Source organism: Eublepharis macularius, chromosome 6, assembly GCF_028583425.1.
Source record: "Eublepharis macularius isolate TG4126 chromosome 6, MPM_Emac_v1.0, whole genome shotgun sequence".
In the NCBI taxonomy this organism is placed as follows: domain Eukaryota; kingdom Metazoa; phylum Chordata; class Lepidosauria; order Squamata; family Eublepharidae; genus Eublepharis; species Eublepharis macularius.
In genome coordinates this window covers 106,191,135-106,213,874 of record NC_072795.1, presented here as the reverse complement: position 1 = coordinate 106,213,874, position 22,740 = coordinate 106,191,135, and the positions used below count along the sequence as shown (strand labels likewise).

At 41.8% G+C, this 22,740-nt stretch overlaps 1 protein-coding gene across 1 annotated transcript in view; it reads right to left on the bottom strand.

Annotated features, from left to right (window-relative positions):
* LOC129332771 (cGMP-dependent protein kinase 1-like) overlaps positions 1-22,740 on the bottom strand; it is a 692,061-nt gene that overhangs the window by 337,206 nt on the left and 332,115 nt on the right. Inside the window, exon 3 of the mRNA XM_054984010.1 lies at positions 9,034-9,147. Coding sequence (XP_054839985.1) covers positions 9,034-9,147 — 114 coding nt within the window. The remainder of the gene's footprint in view (positions 1-9,033; positions 9,148-22,740) is intronic.

Here is a 22,740-nt window from a genome sequence, read left to right as displayed (position 1 = left end):
ACCTACCTCTGAACTCTGTTAATTGGATCTTGATCTCAGGGTTGCCAGGACAATGCCCCAGCATGGTAGAGAATCCGTTTCCAACCCCATCCCCCATCTGACTGGCTGGCAGGGGTGGGAAAGTTGTTGGGAAAAGAGAAACGCAGGCCAGCAGGCCCATGCTCAAAGCGTACACGTGGCCCCAGTACCAGAAATGATGTAATCGCTGGGGGGGGTCATACAGGTGAGTACCCCCTGCCTCTGTTTTGGACTTGGGGGGACCTGGCTGCCCTGCTTGATCTTCTGCCTCCCTTGATTGCACCTCTGTTCCCACTGCTAGCTTCTTGGAGTCAACCTTCTGATTGCCACAGATACATCTACCACCTCGGGCACTGTGGGCTGCCTAGTGGATATTACCTATTACCCCCCCCCCACACACACACACACATGCAGCCTGCCTTTGCTACTACCAGGTCAGCTTTCTGCCCACAGAAGCTGGCCTAATCAGAATCTGCCCCAGCTAGCCCTGACCATAGCAGCGGGTAAGAGAGGCACGCAAAACCCCCATGGCTCTGCACCTGGGCTAATGCAAATTATGCACTGGCAAATAGGTCAACCTGGCCAAGGCCGTTTTCACATGTCTTAACCGACACATGTCTTAAAACTCACAGAATGACGGTGTCTTCGTGGCGCAATTTCCCGTCATGATTCCATTTTGTAGCGTGATTTCTGATGTCATCGCACCACGAAATGGAATCATGATGGGAAATCGTGCCACGAAGATGCTGTCATTCTGTGAGTTTTGTACTATTTTGTGCAACAGTTAAGACACGTGAAAATGGCCCAGGTCTGATTCTGAGTTAAATCAGAGGGGGCTATCAGTGTCTTGGTGTCTTGCAAGTACGAATCTGCACATGGTGGCTCAAACGACTCCAACAGGAAATATTGCTTTATTTGGAGAAAAATTATGTCTGTCTCTCTAAACACTTGCTTGAGATGCCATACAAAGTAAAACACACTAAAACCATTTTTAAAACTGTAAGAATTATCAATCATAAAAAAGCTAGAAAAACAAATAAGGTGCACTGAACATTAAATATTAGCCACTACAGAAGAAGAAAAATCTGCTTCTCACCTCTGACTGGCCTTACTAATGGTGGAAATAGGGACACAGACAAGTTTTTCCTCCATCTGACTTGAAAGGCTTAGAAGAGACATATTATTTCTCCAGAGACCTGAATATGACCATAGCGTGGCTTTCAAAAACCACATTCAGCACTTCTAACTTGCCTTCAACATACAGGCAGCTTCTTCACCCTGACAGGAATGTAGTTAGATAGAGCTTCCAGTTTTCTTCTTTTGAGCATTGCAAGATATGAGTGTAAACAAATCAACAAAATTTTGATTCAAACTGGAGTATTTCAAAGATGCAGATGCTGAGAAAGAAGAACCATCAAGGCAGGAAAGGAGGAGTAAAATGGGACGAAGACAGACAATTCCTTTAACATTGTCACATTCAGGGCTTTTTTTCAGCTAGAACGGAGTTCCGGAACCTCTTGAAAATGGTCACATGGCTGGTGGCCCTGCTCCCTGATCTCCGGACAGAGGGGAGTTTAGATTGCCCTCCGTGCCGCCAAGCAGCACGGAGGGCAATCTAAACTCCCCTCTGTCCGGAGATCAGGGGGCGGGGCCACCAGCCATGTGACCATTTTCTCCAAGGGCAACCCACTGAGTTCCACCACCACTTTTCCCAGAAAAAAAGCCTTGGTCACATTGTCTGCCAGTATCCGAATTCTTCTTCAGATTGACTGAGGTTGTCAGGAGATGCTAAGGGAAGCCAACATTTTTCATGATCTTGTCTCTGCCCAGGAGCCTTCCCTTCAGAACCTTGCTCTTCTGCTCCTGGGTACAATTGTGGAGCTTTCCTTTTCTCTCCTGTTTCTTTGCAACAGTTCCTCTCTCCACCCTTCTCCTTAGCTAAAGTAAGGGCATTCTTAGGTAAGGACAGACTTCAGCCCCTTCAATGCCCCCTGTCTTTCTACCTTTCCTGTGTGAGGAGAGGGTCAGCAGACTCAGCACCTGCTTTGCATGGAGAGAGTTCCAGGTTCAATCCACAGCATCTCCATGTACAATGTAGCAAGTAGGGTTACCAGCCTCCAGGTAGTGGCTGGAGATCCCCCGGAATTACAACTGGTCTCCAGGCCACAGAGATCAGCTCACCTGGAGAAAATGGCTACTTGGGGAGTGGACTCTATGGAATTATGCCATGCCAAGGTCCTTTCCCTCCCCAAACCCCATTTTCTCCAGGTTTCTCCATGTTTCACCCCCCAGATCTCCAGGAATTTCCCATGTTGGAGTTGGAACCCTAGTAGCAAGCAATGTGAAAGACCTCTACCTGAGACCCTGGAGAGCCACTGCCAGTCAGCACGGACCTTGACAGACCAATGGTCTGACTACATATAAGGCAGCTCCATGTGTCTTTCCCCAGGCAGAATTCCACCGTTCCTGCACTTTCCCTGCCTTAATGCCTTCTTGGAATTTCACTACTTTGAAATCCAAAGATTTGCTTCCAAGAGATGCAGGATCTCCTACTAGCCGCGTACCTGAAAAACTGCCAGCGTGACTCTTTACACATCCCCTAGTACACCAACTGTTTAACTTTCACATCACAGTTCTGTATCATTCTAATTTTGAATTGACTGATTATTCTTACTTTGGTTTTCCTGAACCATCAATAGTCCCCAGCAGCAATTTGGGGAGTCTTGCTGGGAAATAAGAGACAATTTCCCCATCTCACATTATTTAGTTTCTTATTAGACAGAATACATTTATAATTAGCCGGGTAGTTTAATCTTCCAACTTCCTCAGAATAGAGAAAAAAATATGTATGTCAGTGCAATCAAGCTACTTTATTAGAACCACTGCTAATGTTTACATTTATAATCTGATTGTTTGCTATGCTAGGACTGTGGAATGCATGGTCTTCTGTATAATTATTTGGAAGCATTTCTATCACAAAATATCACGCCTCTTGCATGCAAAAATTAGAAGTTAATCATCTGCCCTGGATTCTGTCTTCCTTTGCCTGCATCATCTATATCCAACTTAATATTTCCATAATGGTGTACTATTATTTAACTTGTTTTGTATTAATTTCTTTTTAAGGCACTGGAGCAGGGCAATTGTTAGATGCCATTTTTTCAGACAACCACAAGTAAAAAGGAGCAGCAGCGTAAGATGACTGAATGACTAGAGACACTACAGGGATCTTTCTTATCAGCTTTCTAGTTCCTCTTTCATCCTTTGTGGATGGAAGGAAGAAATATTGATTCTATAAGCACTGGAGGACTGAGAAACATCTACCTAATTGCGTCAAGTCTGTGAGTTACCATTGCACACATTATGCAGTATACAGGTTGGGTCTGGACTGGAGTACCCTGAGTTGTGAGTTCTCCACAATTTCTGTGTACGCAGTGCCCACGTTGGAACATGACCACAGCACACTTGGGGAAGGGGCTTCTGCCTTCCTGCCATAGTCACTTCCCAAACTGAAACAAGCTGGAAGGGTTGCTGTTTGGTCTATAGGGAACATAGACATGTATCCTAGCAAATACATGTGTTTCCATAAATAGTGCTCCCCAGTCCTGTTTCAAATTGAAAAAAAATGCTATAGAGGGAAGGCTGAAACACTTTCCTCCATGAGTGCCATGGTCCTAATCCGAAACAGAAAGCACATGGGCAGGAGTTGAGTATTACACCTGCAACCCATATATGGCAGTATTGTACACTGGGTGGGGACACCAGACCCAAGCTGTATATTCTTTAATGTGTGGCTTTCAGAAAGTGTGGCCCCACTGGTTAAAGGAAGGTCTAGTAATGATGCTTAAACTGAAAGAAAGAGCATTAGATGCAAAGACTGATCTTCTCTAGAGCAATGCCTAGGAAGATTTTTTTTTAAATTGAAGAATAGGAATACAATGGGTCATTCATCTAACAACATTAACCATAACACAATCTCTGTATTTGTATTGCAGCTGTTCTACTACTTGGTCTTAATCCAGGGGTGGGGGTGGGGTGGACAGATAAATAGATCATTCAATAAATCATACTCATCATTACCATTTTTTCTGTCTTTTGCAGCAGGAAAATTATTTTTGAGTTATGATACTGTTTTTTCAATGAGAATAGCTTATTGATTATTAAAGAACAAGGACTAATATCTTATTTTTCAAAGGCCAGGGAACAGCTTTTCAGTAATAATGTTTTTATTCACAGGCCTCTTATGCTGAATTTGAACCAGTGACCCATCATTGAATGTGAATAAATGTATATGTCAACTGTAAAAACTGGCATAAAAAGGAACTGCTGACCCCCACATGGAGCACTCACTCTATTGTCTAGAGAGCAGGCTTTCTTTTCAGCATGCTGATGGTTTAGAGATGAAAAATCGACATTACTGGAAACTGCTTGACTTACCTTTCTAATAACATTTTTTCTCTGTGTGTATGTAAAGCCAGAATACACAAACATGTAGTAACGCTAAATAGCTGCTGTATTTTTCTGATATGGATCCATACGTTTAAAATATAGTGTGTGAGTATGCAAAAGCTGTTCTGAAACATCAATATCTAGTATTTAATAAAAGCATACTTAGGTGCAGTGACCTGTTAAAAAAAATCAAGCGTGACAAAATACTGGATTACTCAAATTCAAAATACAACCTAGTTGAGATTAAAAGCAGGTTACCTACCTGTAACTGTTGTTCTTCAAGTAATCATCTATGCATTCACACAGACAAGCCTCATGCCTGCACAAAGCTAAAATCTGGAAACGTATAGCGGTAGATTTTAGGTGGAAAAACTCCTTTCCCCTTCCTGTTCAATGTCTTCCCAAATGTAAGAAAACACGGCGATAAGTAAAAGGCACCTGTTGCTTAGAAGGTGGGTTTGCCATCTGAATATACAGACAACAACCACTTGAAGAACAACAGTTACAAAGTAAGCAGTCTGTCTTCTGCAAGTCTCCGTCTAGCTTAGCAAGATAACCAACCTGGAGACAGGGAAGGTGCTTCAGGAAAAGAGGAAGTTGAAGACAACTTTACCAGAGAATGTGTCTGCTCTGGTTCTGACATCTAATACACAGTGCACCATGGAAGTAGAAGGCTGGACCCAGGTGTCTTCTCTGCTGAAGGTGGAAGATATAGCAGCTCTAGTGGAGTAAATTAGAACTGTCCCTGGAAGTCTTTGCATGGGACTCATCACACATCTTGATTATGTGACAGATCCCAGGGCTAAACCACTATGCTTCTTTTCTTAGGGCCCTTGTAGTCTAAAAAGAGCCCTTTACGTTGACATAAGATGGCAAGGAGTGGAAGGCTCATTCTGCATCCAAGAAAGGCAGTGGAAAGAAAGCAGAGAGCCCTATACAGAGCAGGGCCTTTTATCTCAAAGCCCTTAGTTAGGAGGTCCTAACTGAGGTGGAAACCTGCGCATAAGGTCCTGAGCTGGTGACCTTCAGCACAAAGGAAATGTCCAAATGGAGAATGACTTTGTGGAATTGCCATTTAGGAGGATCAAACGAAACAGCACATAGTTCACTGGCCTCCCTCAAGGAACAGATGGCAACAAGAATTCTGCTTTGAAAGTAAGGAAGAGCACATTGCAAGTGGCTAGTGGTTCTAAAAGATTTGATCATGAGTTGAATAAGGACAAGCTGCTGATCGTGTGCAGGAACTGATTTTTTTTAAAGCTAAAATCAAACAAAGGACAAGCAATTCTCACCTGCCCTGGAGCAGAAATGGTATTTGGTATTGCATGGAGTGTTGAAGTGTTAGATCTCCAAAAGGCCCCAGTGGTGAAAGACCAGTTTCAGGTAATTGCCACTGAGTACCAGCGCTCCTTATACAGCTGGTATCTGAAACCTATTCTGAGCGATGGATCCCAAAACATTGGAGAGGAGGGCCTGGAGAAGTCACAGTACCAGGACTGAGATGGAGAACAGGGCCTTGATATGGCAGTAAGGAGTATGCGTGTGGGAGGGCATTTGAGGAGTTCTAGGAGCATTGTCTAACTGGTCATCAGACAAAGACATATGGACCAAAGGGGTCCCAGTATAGACGGGCAATTTTGGTAAGGGCAGACAGTACTTCTAGGATAGGACAAGTTTCAAGATGAAAGGAATGTTAGGTCAGCTGACATTTGTTTCTGAAGAACTAACAGAAACAAAGTAGGGAATAGGCTCCTGGTAACGCTTTCTTTTCTTTCTTGGCTTTGTCTGTTTGGGAGGCTTAGCCTCCCTTTTTTTTTTTCCTTTTGCAAAAGGCCAAATGAATTATGAAAAACTGCCTTGTGAAGAAAAGTCCCTAGATACTGCTGATGTGGCAGGCAACAATGAACTGAGTGACCAGGCACCACTCCTCATGTGTAGCCATGCACAGCTCAACATGCTTCTTAAGGGAGAGATGTTTTTGTGCCTAAATGTTAGTTCTACAGGTTTCTGGATCATGGCTTTGTGCAAGTACAAAGCCCAGCAATGTGATGCACAGAAACCGCAAAGAAGTAACATACTTGATCCTACAGCCAGGGTTTTGAGAATTTCTATTCTTGGCATAGAACCGCTTGAGTACTAACCAGGAGAAGCTAGGAAAGCAAATTCTCTTATATTAAAACCAAGGGACATTCAAAATATTTTGCAATGCTTCCTCACAGCACACAAACCACACATCTTTCTTGTGGTTGTGGTTTTGATTTGGAGCTATCATGTTTCACCAGCATATTTGTTTCATACCAAAAAATTTTGCCCGAGAAATGAAATTCTTTGTACAGTATGGTTTCCAACTGTGGGTTGGGAAATACTGGAGCTTTTGAGACAGATCCTGGGAAAGGGGAGAGGGGAGGGGACTCAATGGGGTATAATGTTATAGAGTCCACCATCCAAATCAGCCATTTTCTCCAGGGGTACTCGTCTAGTCTGAAGATCAGTTTTAATTCTGGGAGATCGCCAGGCTCTGCCTTGTGTATTCAAATACATATGTCTTACCTCTCCTGCCACCAAGTAAAAGATTAGTAAGAAATCATGGCTGTTTCCACAGTAATCACCTTCATCCAGAACGCTGCGGAATGTTGCAAAAAATGCGGAAGATAACATCGTGCAAAACTCACACGAGAAGACGCTCTCTTCCGCGGTTTTTCGCAACGTTCCGCAGTGTTCCAGATGAAGGTGAGTAGTGTGGAAATGGCCCGTATCTACAAACTCAGTTTGCTCTTCCCTTCCTGTCTGCTTGAACAGAAGGCCATTTTTTCAGAAGATCAACAAGGAAGAAGAGCACTAACAAACCTTATGTACACAGCCTGAGGACCGTGAGAGAAAAGGCCCTGCTTCTTGTAGCAGTGGTTTTAATGGGATGGATCCAACCAACCTCAAAGGCACATTCCTTCAACTTAAGTGGATCTTCCTCCAACAGAAGAGTCAGTTCTAGGTTGAGAAATCTCTGGAGATTTGGGGAGTAGAGCTTAGGGAGGGTGGAGATTGGTGAGGGGACTGACCTTAGTAGTGTATAATGCCATAGAGTCCACCTTCCAAAGCAGCCGTTTTCTCCAGGGGTACTGAGCTCTATGGCCTAGAGATCAGTTGCAATTCTGGGAGATCTCCAGCCGCTAGCAAGAGGCTGGCAATTCTAGAAGAACCACTTAAGTTGGAGAAAGCTTCCTTAGGCTGGATGAAGACTTCAAACTTTGCTTTAGTGGAGTGGTGGGTCAGGGTTGGACCCACCTCAATGCCACTGGAAGAGAGCATTTGGGGCAGAGTCCACCTAGAACAAGACCCAGGAACATATTCCATGTATCATTTCCCTAGGATACGTAAAGTCATGTTTTCACTTTCAAAACTAATTGCTTAACAATGTCAATTTTTTTCATATGCTTTGCTGCTTCAGGAAACATCTGCCTTTCCAGAGCTGCAACAAGTAAGCTGAATTATCTCACAGTCAAAAGAATAAACAGATGTTCCAATCAGAGTTTCAAAGACAATACTAATAATTTAAGTTTATTAGTCAATAATCTTCTTAAATGGCTCTCTGTACCTCAAGGAGCTAAATGTGTTTGTCTAGATCTATCTGAAATGCCTCCCAGTTCTAATGAGTGACCTCCCCTGTCAGAGCACTTTGGAAGGGATATAAAGCTCATTACAATCAAGACTGCCATTCACTTATTTATGCATTAATGAGCAAGAGAAATTACACTGAAGTCACTTGTTAGCATTCTAAATGGCAATATGCTCAATGCAACTGCCTAAAGAAGATGCATAATTGCTAGCAGCTTTAAACATCCACAGAAAAAAGAGGAAAAAAACCAAGTACTAATACTGCCCATTTCTCTCTCCAGAAGTCTCCTTTCAGAATAACAATAGTCCTGACCTCACTGATGCCCCTGTTTAATGAGGAAAGAATGATGCTGTTAAAATCAGACACAGAACGACATCTTGGGGGGAAAAGGAGAATGAGAAAGGACGTAGCATGAAATATAATAGGTATAATAGCACCAACTAGTTGTGTTCAGTTTGTTTGCCTAGGTACTTGGTAACTGAGACTATATAAAAGTGAAAAACGTTATAATGAGGAGCAGCTATCCCTTTATTCCAGCAATGCTCTCTCTTCTATTTTCTTTCAGTTCCTTTATCTTACCTATTAACAGTGGTAGATGAAGTTCCATTTGCTCTGTTTTGTGAAGAAAATGTTAGCAGTCAATGAAGCTTCGAAGACTCTTGACTGAAGAAAAAAAAGTTTGATCATAAAACTGCTGAAGAACAGTGTCTACAAAATGGTATAACTCTAAAGGTGTTTTTTCTTCTTCTAAACATGAGATGTAAGACATAATTTTGTACAGACTGTACATGCTACACTATTGAAGATGGATGAATCTGTAAAGGTGATTTGCTGTAAAGGTAGATTTTCACCTGTGAGCAGTACAAGGAATCAAAAAGTCGTTAAAGTATATACAAACCAAATTTCAACACTTGCCAACAATAGTTCAGGACTAAACTCCAGCACAATCTTACTTTTGACGGTGGCTGTCCGGGTGCAGTTGTAAAGGATGGCCAGTTCCCCAAATACTTTTCCAGGCCCCATGGTACACAGCTTTACACCTTCCTTGGTCACCTCAACCTTTCCATCTGAGGAGAAAGAACAAAATTTTACATCACATTGTTTTGACCTTTTCCTGTAAAGCATTATTTAAATATAAGTGTGAACTCCTAGAATTTTCCATTATATTGAAAAAGATTACCATTAAAGCAATGACAAACTTTAAACTGGAATTTATACTTCCAGTTATAGCTAAAAGATCCACCCTAAAGTTGCACACATTCCATTTCTCTGTCTAAAACAGTGACTCTTAATAGGCATCCTAAAAAGAAGGAATTCAGGACTTCAACAGAGGGGGGCATAATGAAGACATTAGGGACTTTAAGAAACACAACCTACCCCCTTGCAGTGGCTTCTGGTCTGATTGCCAGTAAAGAGTTTTCATATCGCTTATCCTGCCTGGATAATAATAGTCCAGACCCTGGGTTTCTCCTAGAGGCCACTAGCACATAGCAAACCCTAATCAAATAAGAATGTTCACCACCCCCACCACCACCCCATGTGGGGCAAAAATTAAAAAAAATAATACTTCAAAGCTGTAAGTATGCGTGATGAGCTATCAGAAAGATGCACTTGCAACAATGACAAGGAAGAAACATTCTACGAAGATGCTAACTAAATGTGTACTTTTTGCAGACAAAGCTATCTTGTCTGGAATGAAATTTTTATGCCCAATGTTTTCACTTGTGTCTGGAAGCACCAGGGTTGCCAGGTCCCCTTACCCTCCAGGCAGGAGGTGGGAGACCTGGCACTTACCTTAGTGTTGCCCCTCACACACACACTCCTGGCCAGTGCGATGATGTCACTTCTGGGAAGTGACATCATCATGCAGGCCACATGCCACCCTGGGAGCATTCCCATGCTGAATTGGGCTTGCTGCAGAAAATCGGGTTACTGAAGCATGCGGGAGCACTGCTGAGGCAGCACACAGGTCCCTGGAGTGCTCCCATGCTCTGCAGTGGGCTGAATTGGGCCGAAATTGGCCTACTGTGGTGTACAGGAGTGTGCCCTGGAGGCACCTTTTCCTACCTTTTCCCTTTCCTTCACTGGCCATGTAAGCTAGGGCGGGGGGTGGGTGGGAGCGGGGGATCTCTCACTCCCAGTGGGGGACTGGCAACCCTAGGGAATACCCAATGGTAATGCTGCTTACTTGAAGGGCAGCAGTGGTTTAAAGGTTAAAAGTAAACAGTTTGAGCACCTAAAAAGGACAGGCTTTGAAGCCTGGGTAATTTGAAACCGACAAGTTAGTCATCCTCAGAAACCTGCCGGTTTTAAGAATTTGGTAATCAAGTAAGCTTCTAGTAATTTTAATTGATTCTAATTATTTGATTTTTCTGCATGCTCTACTTCTAGGGGCTATCCCAGAAATTTTCCATACATACTACAAACTGCGGTGAAGACATTTTTGAAAGCACATGTACAATTTACTCCTTAGCTCTTCTCTTCCATGACATGTTGACAACATATAAATCACTCCTCTCTCCTCCTGTTGCTATCTGGACTTTTCTCATTCCCATGTTATATTTTTCATTCATACATTTGTTATAGATATGGCCAGGAATATATGGGAAACTGTTGCTGAACTTGATCAAAACAATCATAGAGGATGTCTCTGCACACCAGGGCTGCCAGGTCCCCTTACCTTCCCAGTGGGAGGAGGGGAGACCTGGCACCTACTGGGAAGACCTTGCTCGCACAAACTCAAAGCACGCACATTCTGCACCCAGCACTGGGCATGATGATGTCACTTCTGGAAGTGACATCATTGCAAAAGGCGGGAGAGTGCCTGCTACAAGATGGCCCAGGAGAAGTTTTGTCTCTAGGACCCGTTCCCAGGCCATTCCCCCTTGCTGCCCAGGTGAGTGGAGGCGAGAGGCAGCAGCTGAGACCGGAGGATCCCCTGTCCCCACCAGGGGACTGTCAGTCCTACTGCACACCAGAAACAAAGCTAGTGTAACCTTGTTTAAACATGCCAAGAAAAGGAGCATAAAGACCCAGAACAGAATAGCCCTAGTGATAGGGGTAAGAAACAAAGAAGCAACACAATTATAGGGACTTTTGTAGATTAGAAACCATCCAGCCCAGGAAACTAAGCACTGAAGCCCATGTGCAGAAGCATCTGAGAATGGCAAGAATGTCCATCTCCAGAGAACTGAAGACAGTTCTAGGGTTAAGACTAGAGAAATTCTCTTAATTCTTTTTTACCCAGTTTCTCCTTGAAATCTAACAATCCTTTTCCTTTTTTTAGGAATTTGGAGTCAATTTCTAATCAATTATGTTTTGATCAAAGAGAAATTTGAAGAGAGGAGGGGCATGAAGGGAGGGTATACATGCAGAATTTCAGAATTTCACTCTGTAGATGCTCAGAGGCAGGCAATGTCCTCCCAAGCCTTCCTCTCTTCCGGCTATAGCACCCTACTGGGATGCAGAACATAAAACATCTGCAAGGGCTGAAATTACAAAAGGCACCTTGATTTACTTCAAAGAGAAATGAAAGAGAAATCCTGCTCTTAAAAGAGGAAAAAGAGAATAAGAGGAGTCAATGGCTATATATAAAAAAGTCAGTTTTGCATAAAGAAATTCCCCACCCCATAACAACCTTATTATTTCAAAGATGAGGGTTATTAGCTGACGGTCAACATTTATTCATTTGTATGAGAAACTAGTAAGTGTAACTACTATTTTTAAATAGACTTTTTAAAGGTACAAAGTAGCGAGAATGAACTAACAGTTTTTATATATTTTAAGAAGATATTCAAGTATGGCTAACTTTTTATGATGTTTGAAGTTATAAAATAATAAGCCAAGAATGTGTGCCCATATCACATGGGACAGATAGCTGTTGTTAGAAGATAATTTTTAAATTTATAAATATGAGAAGCTTCTTAGAAAGGGCTCCTTCTTGTGACCTGTCTATCTTTGGATATGATAGTTTAATAGAAATTTCTGTTGAGTTAGTCAATGTTAAAAATGCAAGACAGTTATGCTTAGAGATGGGCACGATCCGCATTACGATAGAAAAAACCCCACGATAATGGCTATCGCACGATTGTGACCCGGCGGGTTGTCATCATCCACGGCGAACGATCCAGCAGTCGGGAGGGGGCTGGACCGGGGCTGGACTGGGGTGATCGTGATAGGATCAGGAAGCCAGACACTCAGGCGCCAGCAATCTATTCCCCTGGCAATGGAGTCAGGGGAATGCCTGAGCTCTGTTTGCCCTCCTTCTGTCACGGAGGTTTCATGCTGCACACGGAGGTTTCATACTGCAGCTTGAAGTTAACTTTTTAGCAAAAGAAATTTAAGGCAAGAAACTTGATAATATTTCCCCTAGGAAGGAAAAACAAACAGTTGTGAGTGAAAAGGTGGCTTCCTGAGAAAAATATAAGCAAAGTGATTGGGAGAGGAAGGGGTTAAGAGAGAGAGAAAACAAAAAACCCTGGCTTTGAGAGCAGCTATCAGCTGAAGCTGTTTTGCGCTCCTCTCCTCCTGAGTTCATTCAGTGCTTGAAAGAGTTAACACTGAAAAGAGATCTCTCTCTCCTCCTGGCTTCTCAGCCCAGCGGACTGCATCCCTTTTGCAAGCAGTTGAGAAAGAGAAGGGGGAGAAAGTGTGCAAAAGAAAATACAGCCACCTTTACACTCTCAGCTGGTGGAACTCTAGACAGGTGGTACAAATGATTTGGCTTTTTCATGACTAGAAGGGTAATACTTGGTAAACAGAGGACTGAGGGTGAAGCTACAAGTGACGAATGACACTTGAACGGCAAGTGTATTTCTCCCTGTTCACTTGCACTCCACTCAATCCACTTGCTGTTCAAGTGTCATTCGTCACTTGTGGCTTGGCCCTCAGAGGAGCTGAGCAGGAGTGTTTGCACGTGCCCAGCGGCCACCACCACCCACCTTCCCACCTAGCTGGGAGGTTGCTGCACATGGAGGTTTCATACTGCAGCTTGAGGTTAAGAAAGAAAGATTTTGAAACAGAGCATGCACATGGAACTTCTTTTGTATTTTTGAACTGGAAAAAGCTTGTGATATTCACTGTTCAACAGACTCCATGCTTATAAAGTAATCTGCATAATTATTTTTGCTCATTTTCCTTGGAAAGAGAGGGGGAACCCTAATCCTTGGGAACATTCACCCATGAACAAACAACTATTAGCAAAAGAAAAATTATTTTGACCCATGGAGGTATCATTAAAATAGTTCAAATACCTCTGACTTCCAAACAAGATGGTGCAATATGACGAGGAGGGGCTGTTTCATATCAAGATTTGGGAGAAAGGGAAGACTGACCAATTTGTTATCAGAGAAAAAGTACCAGAGTATAGAAGTGGAATGAACTCAGACAGTTTCTGGCGCACACAAACAGCTCAAAAACTGGTTTCTGGCGCACACAAACAGCTCAGAAACTGGTGGAAGGGTGGTTGGTAGATGAGGAACAATTTTAAACTAATGTAGACTGTAAGTGCTGTGTGGGCACTGCTATGTATGAGACTAATGTTTATGATGTGACAAAAATGCATCATAAACATGGAAATGAGACTTTACCACAAAAGTGAAACAAAATCTAAGCAAACTTCAACTACTGATTCCTCTTATGCTAGAGTCCTCTAAGGTAGGTTTCTTCTTCACTGCTGTCTTGGCATTTATTACATTCAAGTATTTTACCAGATAGTGATGGCTAGGGGCATACACCTTGAATATTCTAGTTTTTCAACACCACAGGGTAAGTTATATAATGATAGCTTATATTTTTTTTAAAAAAATCATTAGTGCCAGGCTAAAAGAAAAATAAAGCAAATAGTATATAGACTTCTTATAATGAAGGCTTTAAAAAGCTATTCAGCAAAGTATCAATATTTTCTATTGATAAGGGACCATAATATAATGTGATCATTTTGTCACATTATGTGGGTGCTCCAATCCTTACCTCTTCTTATTACAGTTCTTTAAATTACAACTAAGATCACTCTGGAAGGCATACTGCATGCAGCATGAAGTCCTCAAAAACTCCAGGGGGCATGCCAAATTCTGTGCATGGCGCTGCTAATTCCAGTCACTGCCTGCAGAGTTTCCATTAAATCACACTGATAGCATGTTTCAGTCTAAAGGCTGGAGTTTGTAACCCCATGGAGGGAAATTCCTGGAGATCTGGGCAGCGGAGCCTGGGCAGAGACCTCAGCAGAATATGTCACAGACCCCCCCCCCAACTCTCCAAAACAGCCATTTTCTCCAGAGGAACTGATCTCAGTTGTAATTCTGCAAGATCTTGAGACCCTATCTGGAGGTTGGCAACCCTACCTAAGGCAAACTTTTGGGTCCTCATACAAAAAGTGCTTGTGTGGTCCTCCAATGTCCCACAGAATATCTGCATATATTGGGGGTATGCAATGTCGGGGGGATGTGGCACCCTTGTCTCCAAGTGGAGCAGTATTTTATGGAGTACTAAATGGTGCAGCCTATATTGTTAGAAAGATCTGTGTGTGCATTGGAACATTTATGGAGCTTTGGATTGGGCTCTTGCTTTTTAAAGTTTAACATACAATCAAAACCTGGTAAATATTCGACCACTATTTATTTATTTGTAACTGTCAGTGCTCATTTCGAGGGGGAACGCACCGGAACACAGTTCCGGCAGTTCCTCAAAGAGGTCACCCCGCCCACCTAACTCTCGGCCATTTTGGGCCCATTTCGGCCTGGATTGGGACAAAAATGGCCTGGATCGGGCCTCTGACGGGTGGTGGATCACTCTACTGCTCATCAGCAGCCCAATCCTGACCATTTGGGGCCCCTTTTCAGCCATTTTCAGCCCCTTTTTGCCATTTTGGGCCCAATTTTGGCCCTGAATGGCCAGGATTGGGTCCAAAACAGCCAGAACAGGTGATGTCAGGGGGTGTGGCATATGCAAATCAGTTATACTAATGACACACTTCTGGTGATGGCTAAAAGGCATGGCATATGCTAATGAGTTATGTTAATGAGTTAAGCTAAAGAGTTCCTCCAGCTCTTTTTCTACGAAATGACTCCTGGTAACCGTAATACAATCTGTATCTCTTGCTTCACTCTATGTATTTTATGCCAATAAAGGACTGATGGATGGGTGGATGGATTTCTGACCACTTGTATGTCTTACAGTTGAGATGCATTAAGCTCTGTTGATCTGCTTGAATATTAAATACCTCTATCTGTAAAGGTAAAAGATCTTGAAAACTTCCCATCAAAGTAATCATGCTGCTCAAGTGCATTCCTCTCTTAAAATATGTAACAAAAATATGCCTGCAGATAAAATCTTGTGCTTTTATTAAAGAAAATGTGGTAGCCAATTCCTTTTTTAAAATCATTTTATCATATATAACTATGTCAAAAACAAAAATATGTTATACCAGTCAGAAGTCAAGCAGAGCTGCTTCAGGGCAACTTCTGCCATTTTCCAGATGAACAACAAACCTAATTTTACCTAATTATGGGCCCTTGTTTAAAGTTACTGGAAATTTTGAACAAGTACACATAACCATAACTCAATCATTCAGGATCGCAAAAATAATGCAGGACACTGCAATGCCTAGCAGCACTTTTAGATGGAAAGAAAAACAAATATATCATGCCTTTTCAAACTACAAGTGATGTAACATTTCCACACTGTACATTCTCCCTATTTCAAGAATTAGGCCCTAGGCACAGTTGTCATTAAATTGCATAGGAAATTCTGAAGTCTTGCTTTGCAAAACATCAAGGAATTTCAGGAAATACAAAATGTTTTTGATGTAGCTTAAGAAGTGTAGCTAGAAATATGGCATATTCTTTGTGGTTTAATAGTGCCTCCAACCTTCCTTGCCTTATTTTGTTGCCCTTCTTGTCTTCGATTTGAGATCATGAAGTCCCCAAAGAGGGTTAGCAAATCCATCCTGGCACCTAGTGGGACACCAGGGTGGTGGGTGGCAGTCAGTGATGGCCTGATGTCACTTCTGGGAAAACTGTGAAAGTAATGTTGCACCTGTCTAGGAATTGCCAGAGATTCCTAGAGAGGTGTGATATCACTTCCAGGTTTCCCCCTACAACTGACATCACACCACAGGCCCAATGGCCATTTAAAAAAAATTCTCATACTGTGACTTTTTGTGGTGATAGGAAACAGGAACTGGGGGTGCCTGACTGGTAGTCTGGCAACCCTATCACCAGAGCAGGGAACTTATTTTCCTATGTTTTTGAAAAAGTGCCATAAACACCAATGATGTAAGAAATAAATACCTTAAATTGACGGTGTGGGCTATATTCACCTCAGCTGACATCCAGTGTTGTCGAAATTGAAATTCTGAGGCAAACTGGAGGTTTCTAATAGTCCTTAACTTCTTAAGAATTTCAGTGGAAAGCAAAGTAAAATTTATTGAGCTGACAGTCCTTGTATGGCTTTTACTGAATCTTCAGAGTTTGGTTGGATTATTAAAGATTCTTAATAACTAAATTTCAGCTACTCACAGGTGCAGCTCAGTGCTGGCCACATCCTAATTCAGTTTTGTTGTCCAAGGAGCTGCTAGGTCAGATATTCGGAAGGGCTGCTGATCTAACTTGAATCTACAATCTGTCACATTTACCAACTCTGGTAAAGATCGCTGGGCCTTTGTACTGTTTCTCAGTTCTGCTTCATGTTAAATATAAGACCTGGTCCTCAAAACCTCTACTTAATATGAGGGGGGGGGAAACACATGCTCTCTAGAATAAAAGGGAAGGCAAGCTAAAGGTTGTATTTTGCTTTGTGGTGACTGGTGAGAACATTTGGTACTTTTAGCACATTGAGTCCATCCAATTAAAAATTAAATAACATCCTTAGTTAAATTGTATTTTGATTTCTCAAATAAATCAGACTATAAATGAAACAGCCTTATCACAAAGCTTTCATTTATTGTGAGGATCCCCCCGCCCCATAATTAAATGGTTATTTTCTGTTTCCTGTGAACAACAAGGGGAAAAAAACAGATTTGCTTAGCTCCAAGAATATCATCCTCAATGTAATTCTTCCTGTAATGACCAATCATCAAGCAGCTTGTTACAACTTTCTACTTTGTTCAATACAATTAATGAGTTTATGAAACCACACACTTCTTAAGGCAATTTTGATTTTTAAAAAAATTCCAGAAACTAACAACTAACAATAAAATACATTCTGGAAAGTTTTACTGTGCAATCCTGAGCAGAGTTACACCAGTCTAAGCCCAGCGTAAGCCCATTGATTTCAATGGAATAACTCTGTTTAGGATTGCATTGTTAGTTTGTTACTGTCCATAGTTTAACATTGTACTTCTCCAACAGCAAAGTTGCTCTAAAACAAGTTCATACAACCCAGGGCTCATTTGGAGGGGGAAGGTGCTAGAAAGGCATTCCTGTAGATCTGAAAAGAGGTTACCTGGGTTTTTGCCCCGACCACATGATTCCTTTTCCTCCCCACTGCCTCCCCTCCAAAGGAGGGCAAGCTGCTGCTTTAAATCCATTCTGCTGCTTTAGTTTCATTTGTGACTCATGAGAGAGAGAGAGCAAGCTGGGCTACTGGGCCTGGAACACCAAAAGAGGGTAAGCTGCTACTTTAAATTCAGCAGAATGACCCCTGATACAACCTACAACTCATTACACAGAATGATGCGCAGGAGCAGTCAAGCATTGTTGCCTTCTCAACAGTTGGTAACTTTCCCTCCATTTTATTAAAATTTTATTTTAATTTTTTAAAAAAATTATTCAAATGCTCCTTTGCCATTCTCATTCAAACACCCAGAGAAAGAGTTAGGTTGATCTGAATTCCAAGGACCATCTCTCCTATATAAACCCTTGCACCAATTGTGTTCCTTGGATCAGCTCCTTCTTCTTGTCTCTCCACCTAGATCTTACTCAGCTTGAGCCTTCACAGCTGTGGTAGCAACTGTATGGGGCAGCCTGCCAGAGAGGGTAACATGCGTGCCCTCTTTGATGAACTTTATGAACAAGTTTATAACTGTTTTGTTTGGAAGAGCTTTCCAATGATGACTGTTATTATTAATTGTGGGAGGTGATCAAGATTATGGTACTGGTCTGGTAAAATAATTTTTATTGTTATTACATATGTTCCTTTTTTACTTTTGCTTTTGATACTGTTAGGTTTTTTTGTAACATTCTTGGGCCCTTTAGAGGAAACATTGGATAGGGGTATTTTAAAGAATTATAAACACACAAAATATTTTTCTGAGTTCAGCATGCTAAGCACAAGGATTTTTCTAGAGAAATCACCATTATTATGGGCCACCCTCCTTTGACAATTTCATCATCGGTTTCAAGCTTAAGCTATCTAGTTCATGGCCTCTTTCTTTTAGCATTTGGTTGAATTTCTAAAATTAAATGTTATACCTAAATAGTATTTTTCTCCTGTTTTGATGACTTTTGTTTTTCTTAATGCATTTTAATAGTTTTTACTAGTTAATGCTTAGTTTTGTTCTAATTTATGGCATTGACATTATCTTGAATGCTATGTGGAGCCATGCAGTGAGATATGTTTTCGAAATAAAACTTTTTAAAGGAAATCTGTCAAGTGCCTGCTGAGCCACCAATTATAGTTGGTGTTTGTTTGGCTTGGTAGGTTAAGATGTATAAATTTGCTCTAAAAATAATACTTTGTTACATATACAAAACTGTGCTACTGCTTGACTTTCAGAAACCATTTTAGCTTATGGGCTCAGATTTATAACTAGAATTTTTCATCTGAAGATGCTACACTACAAATGGAAATGTGATGCTAGTCTTCCACTTCTGACCCAATGAACTTAATGGTGCTAATTTGGACTGCTTCTAACAATGGCCATTAGTCCTTAAGACTTGGAGAACAATCCTAAGCAGAAGCAAGTCCCATTTCATTCAATGGGGCATCCTTACAGGAAAGTGTTCTTAGGATTTCAGCCTTAAACTCATGAAACCTACTGTATTGGTTTATTTATATAGCTAAACATACCCCGTGGCACAGAGGGGTAAGCTGCAGTACTGCAGCCCAAACTCTGCTCACGACCCGAGTTCGATCCTGGTGGAAGCTAAGTTCAGGTAGCTGGCTCAAGGTTGACTCAGTCTCCCATCCTTCAGAGGTTGGTAAAATGAGTACCCAGTTTCCCAGGAGTAAAGTGCAGATGACTGGAGAAGGCAATGGCAAACTACCCCATAACAAAAAGTCTGCCAAGAAAATGTCATGATGTGACGTCCCCCCCTTGGGTCAGTAATGACTCGGTGCTTGCACAAGGGACTATCTTTACCAACTGTTACCTTTTCTTCATATATCAGACTACTGCCTATGAAATTTCTTGCAATTTAGGACATCATGCAATCATTTAACATTACAAACCTGCTCTGCTACCTCTAAATTTTGAGTTAACAAACCTCCAAAATCATTAGACCAATCTGCAGCTTAATAGGATAGAAGAGAATTTAAAGATTAGTGGCTGGGTTCGTTACACATTCTTGGAATAATCACTTTTGACTGTTGAATTTTTTTTACTATTGTTATTATTAGAATTTTCATTATAAGACAACAGCTTTGAACCTATCAGTTGTGTCTGATACAAAAGGATTCTTTTGTTACAAGGATAGAAGAGTGATTTCTGCTTATTACCCCCTACCCTACAGATCTCCAGCACCTTATGCTTGTTTTGAGGGCTGGCTGACCCCAATAATTAAAATTTCACTATCAGTAGATTTTGTAGCATACAAGCCACTGTCTGGAATATATCTGGTGCCAATATGGAAACAATAATCTAAGCTGATTCAAACAGTGAGTAGTTCACATTATAAAATTAAATTTTATATGAATAGGAAGATTGTAGGTTGGAATTAGATCCCAGTTTAAAAAATTTTCTGGGCATGCAAAACTGGAGCTTCATGAAGAAAACTTTCAGCCTAACCTTTTCTACCATGCCCCAGAATACTTACTGCATTACTGCACATGTCCCTTGACCTATAGCCATGTGTATTTCAGCTATGGTTGCAGAGAAAAAAGGACTTCAGAATTATGTATTGTCGAAGGCTTTCACGGCCGGAGAACGATGGTTGTTGGGGGTTTTCCGGGCTGTATTGCCGTGGTCTTGGCATTGTAGTTCCTGACGTTTCGCCAGCAGCTGTGGCTGGCATCTTCAGAGGTGTAGCACCAAAAGACAGAGATCTCTCAGTGTCACAGTGTGGAAAAGATGTAGGTCATTTGTATCTACTCAGGAGGGGTGGGGTTGAGCTGAGTCATTCTGTACGAGTTTCCCAGGGTGTGGAATGCTAATGGCGGGAGGCTTCACTGAGTCATTCTGTAAGAGTTTCCCAGGGTGTGGAATGCTAATGGCGGGAGGCTTCACTGTATCCTGAGGAGGTTCTTTTGCATATGGATTGGTGCTTGATGTGCTAATCTTCTCTGCAGGGCTATTGTCGGGTGTGGAGTGTTTTGTTGGCCTGGTGTTTTTCAGAACTGGAGCCCATGCTCTGTTCATTCGGTACTTACACAAAAACTCCAATCACCACCCCCGACAGAAAAGAGGCATAATGAAAACATTAGTGGATCATGCAAGACGGATATGTGAGCCGCGCTTTCTCAATGAGGAAATTAATCATCTAAACCACGCACTTCAGGCAAATGGCTACTCCAGAAATGAAATCCGAAGAGCAATCAAACCCAGGATGAATCAAACAACCAAGGAAAAACGGTCACCTACAGGAAAAGTGTTTTTGCCATATATCAAAGGAATTACTGATCAGATGGGAAAGCTTATGAAAAAGCATAACCTTCAAGCAGTATTCAGACCCACCCGAAAAATACAACAGATGCTACGATCAGCAAAAGACAGCAGAGACCCCCTCACCTCTGCAGGAGTATACCGTATACCCTGCAGCTGTGGACAAGTTTACATCGGGACCACAAAGCGTAGCATCCAGACAAGAATAAAAGAACATGAAAGACACTGCAGACTTGGACAGCCTGAAAAATCAGCAGTGGCTGAACATAGCCTAACTCAAACAGGGCACAGTATCTTATTCCAGGACACCAAAATACTGGACAACACTTCCAACTACTTTGTCAGACTGCACAGGGAAGCCATTGAAATTCACAAGCATAAGAAAAACTTCAACAGGAAAGAAGAAACCTTAAGAATGAACAGAGCATGGGCTCCAGTTCTGAAAAACACCAGGCCAACAAAACACTCCACACCCGACAATAGCCCTGCAGAGAAGATTAGCACATCAAGCACCAATCCATATGCAAAAGAACCTCCTCAGGATACAGTGAAGCCTCCCGCCATTAGCATTCCACACCCTGGGAAACTCTTACAGAATGACTCAGTGAAGCCTCCCGCCATTAGCATTCCACACCCTGGGAAACTCTTACAGAATGACTCAGCTCAACCCCACCCCTCCTGAGTAGATACAAATGACCTACATCTTTTCCACACTGTGACACTGAGAGATCTCTGTCTTTTGGTGCTACACCTCTGAAGATGCCAGCCACAGCTGCTGGCGAAACGTCAGGAACTACAATGCCAAGACCACGGCAATACAGCCCGGAAAACCCCCAACAACCATCGACTTCAGAATTAATTTAATTCATTTTTTGCTGGAGCTTCTCTGATGGTATAGGAAAAAAAATCCAGAGAGAAAACCACGTTAATCTGCATGGATGCCTAATTACTGCTTTGTTCAAATCACAATTTGTTTGCAAATTGTGAGGTCAATTGAACCTCAAACAGTATTCAACTGGCTTTGGGATGCTCAACATTGGATGGAAAATATTCTGTGCGTGCTCAGACTCCCACTGCTTCCACCTTCCCCATGTCTCCAATATAATTGTCATGTAGTAAAAAAAATTAAAATCCATTTTTAAAAAAGAAATGTTTCAGTCTTTGGGGGGGGGGGGTGAAGGCAAGAGTCACGTGACTCACCTTATCTATTCTTTCCCATTTAACCTGAATGTTGGTTGCATCTTAATTGCAAAAATATTGCCATGGCTGTCCTCTTTTGGATCCATTTGCCCAACACATCCAACAGAGAAAAATCTCAGTTTACAAAAAAGATAGGCTTTTTGGTTGTTTTGTTAGATGAATGCCACCAACTGTGCATACATAATAAAAGCAATCCAAGAAATTGTAAATGCGTACCAACAGGGGCTGCCCTGCAAGCTACCATGCTGAATGCCATCACTGCACAGATGTGATACTGCTCAAAACACTGTTCATTTTGAATTGTAAGCAAATCACAAAGGAGACATTAAACTTGCCATAAAACATCCCAGGCAAGTTAAGTTCAAATGTCAACTGTGTTTTTTGAAAAGTTTTTGGGAGAAGTTAGCATCCCTGTTAGTCTTTTGCAGCAAAAACAACTAATGATCTTATGGTAGCTTACAGATGACATACGGACTATATATACTACATGGGTATAAACAGAAGAGTTCAATCCACCTCCCCACCTCCATTTGTACCAATATGCAACTGTTAAGTGAAATAACTCATACACTGGACAGAGTAAATTCTGGTCAGTGAAAGCTTACAGCACAAGAAGCATGTTGCTCATTAAGATGTCACGTGAGTCTTTTACTGAATACAGAATATTTTTTACTTATTTCACCTTCATTTTCATTGTCATCTT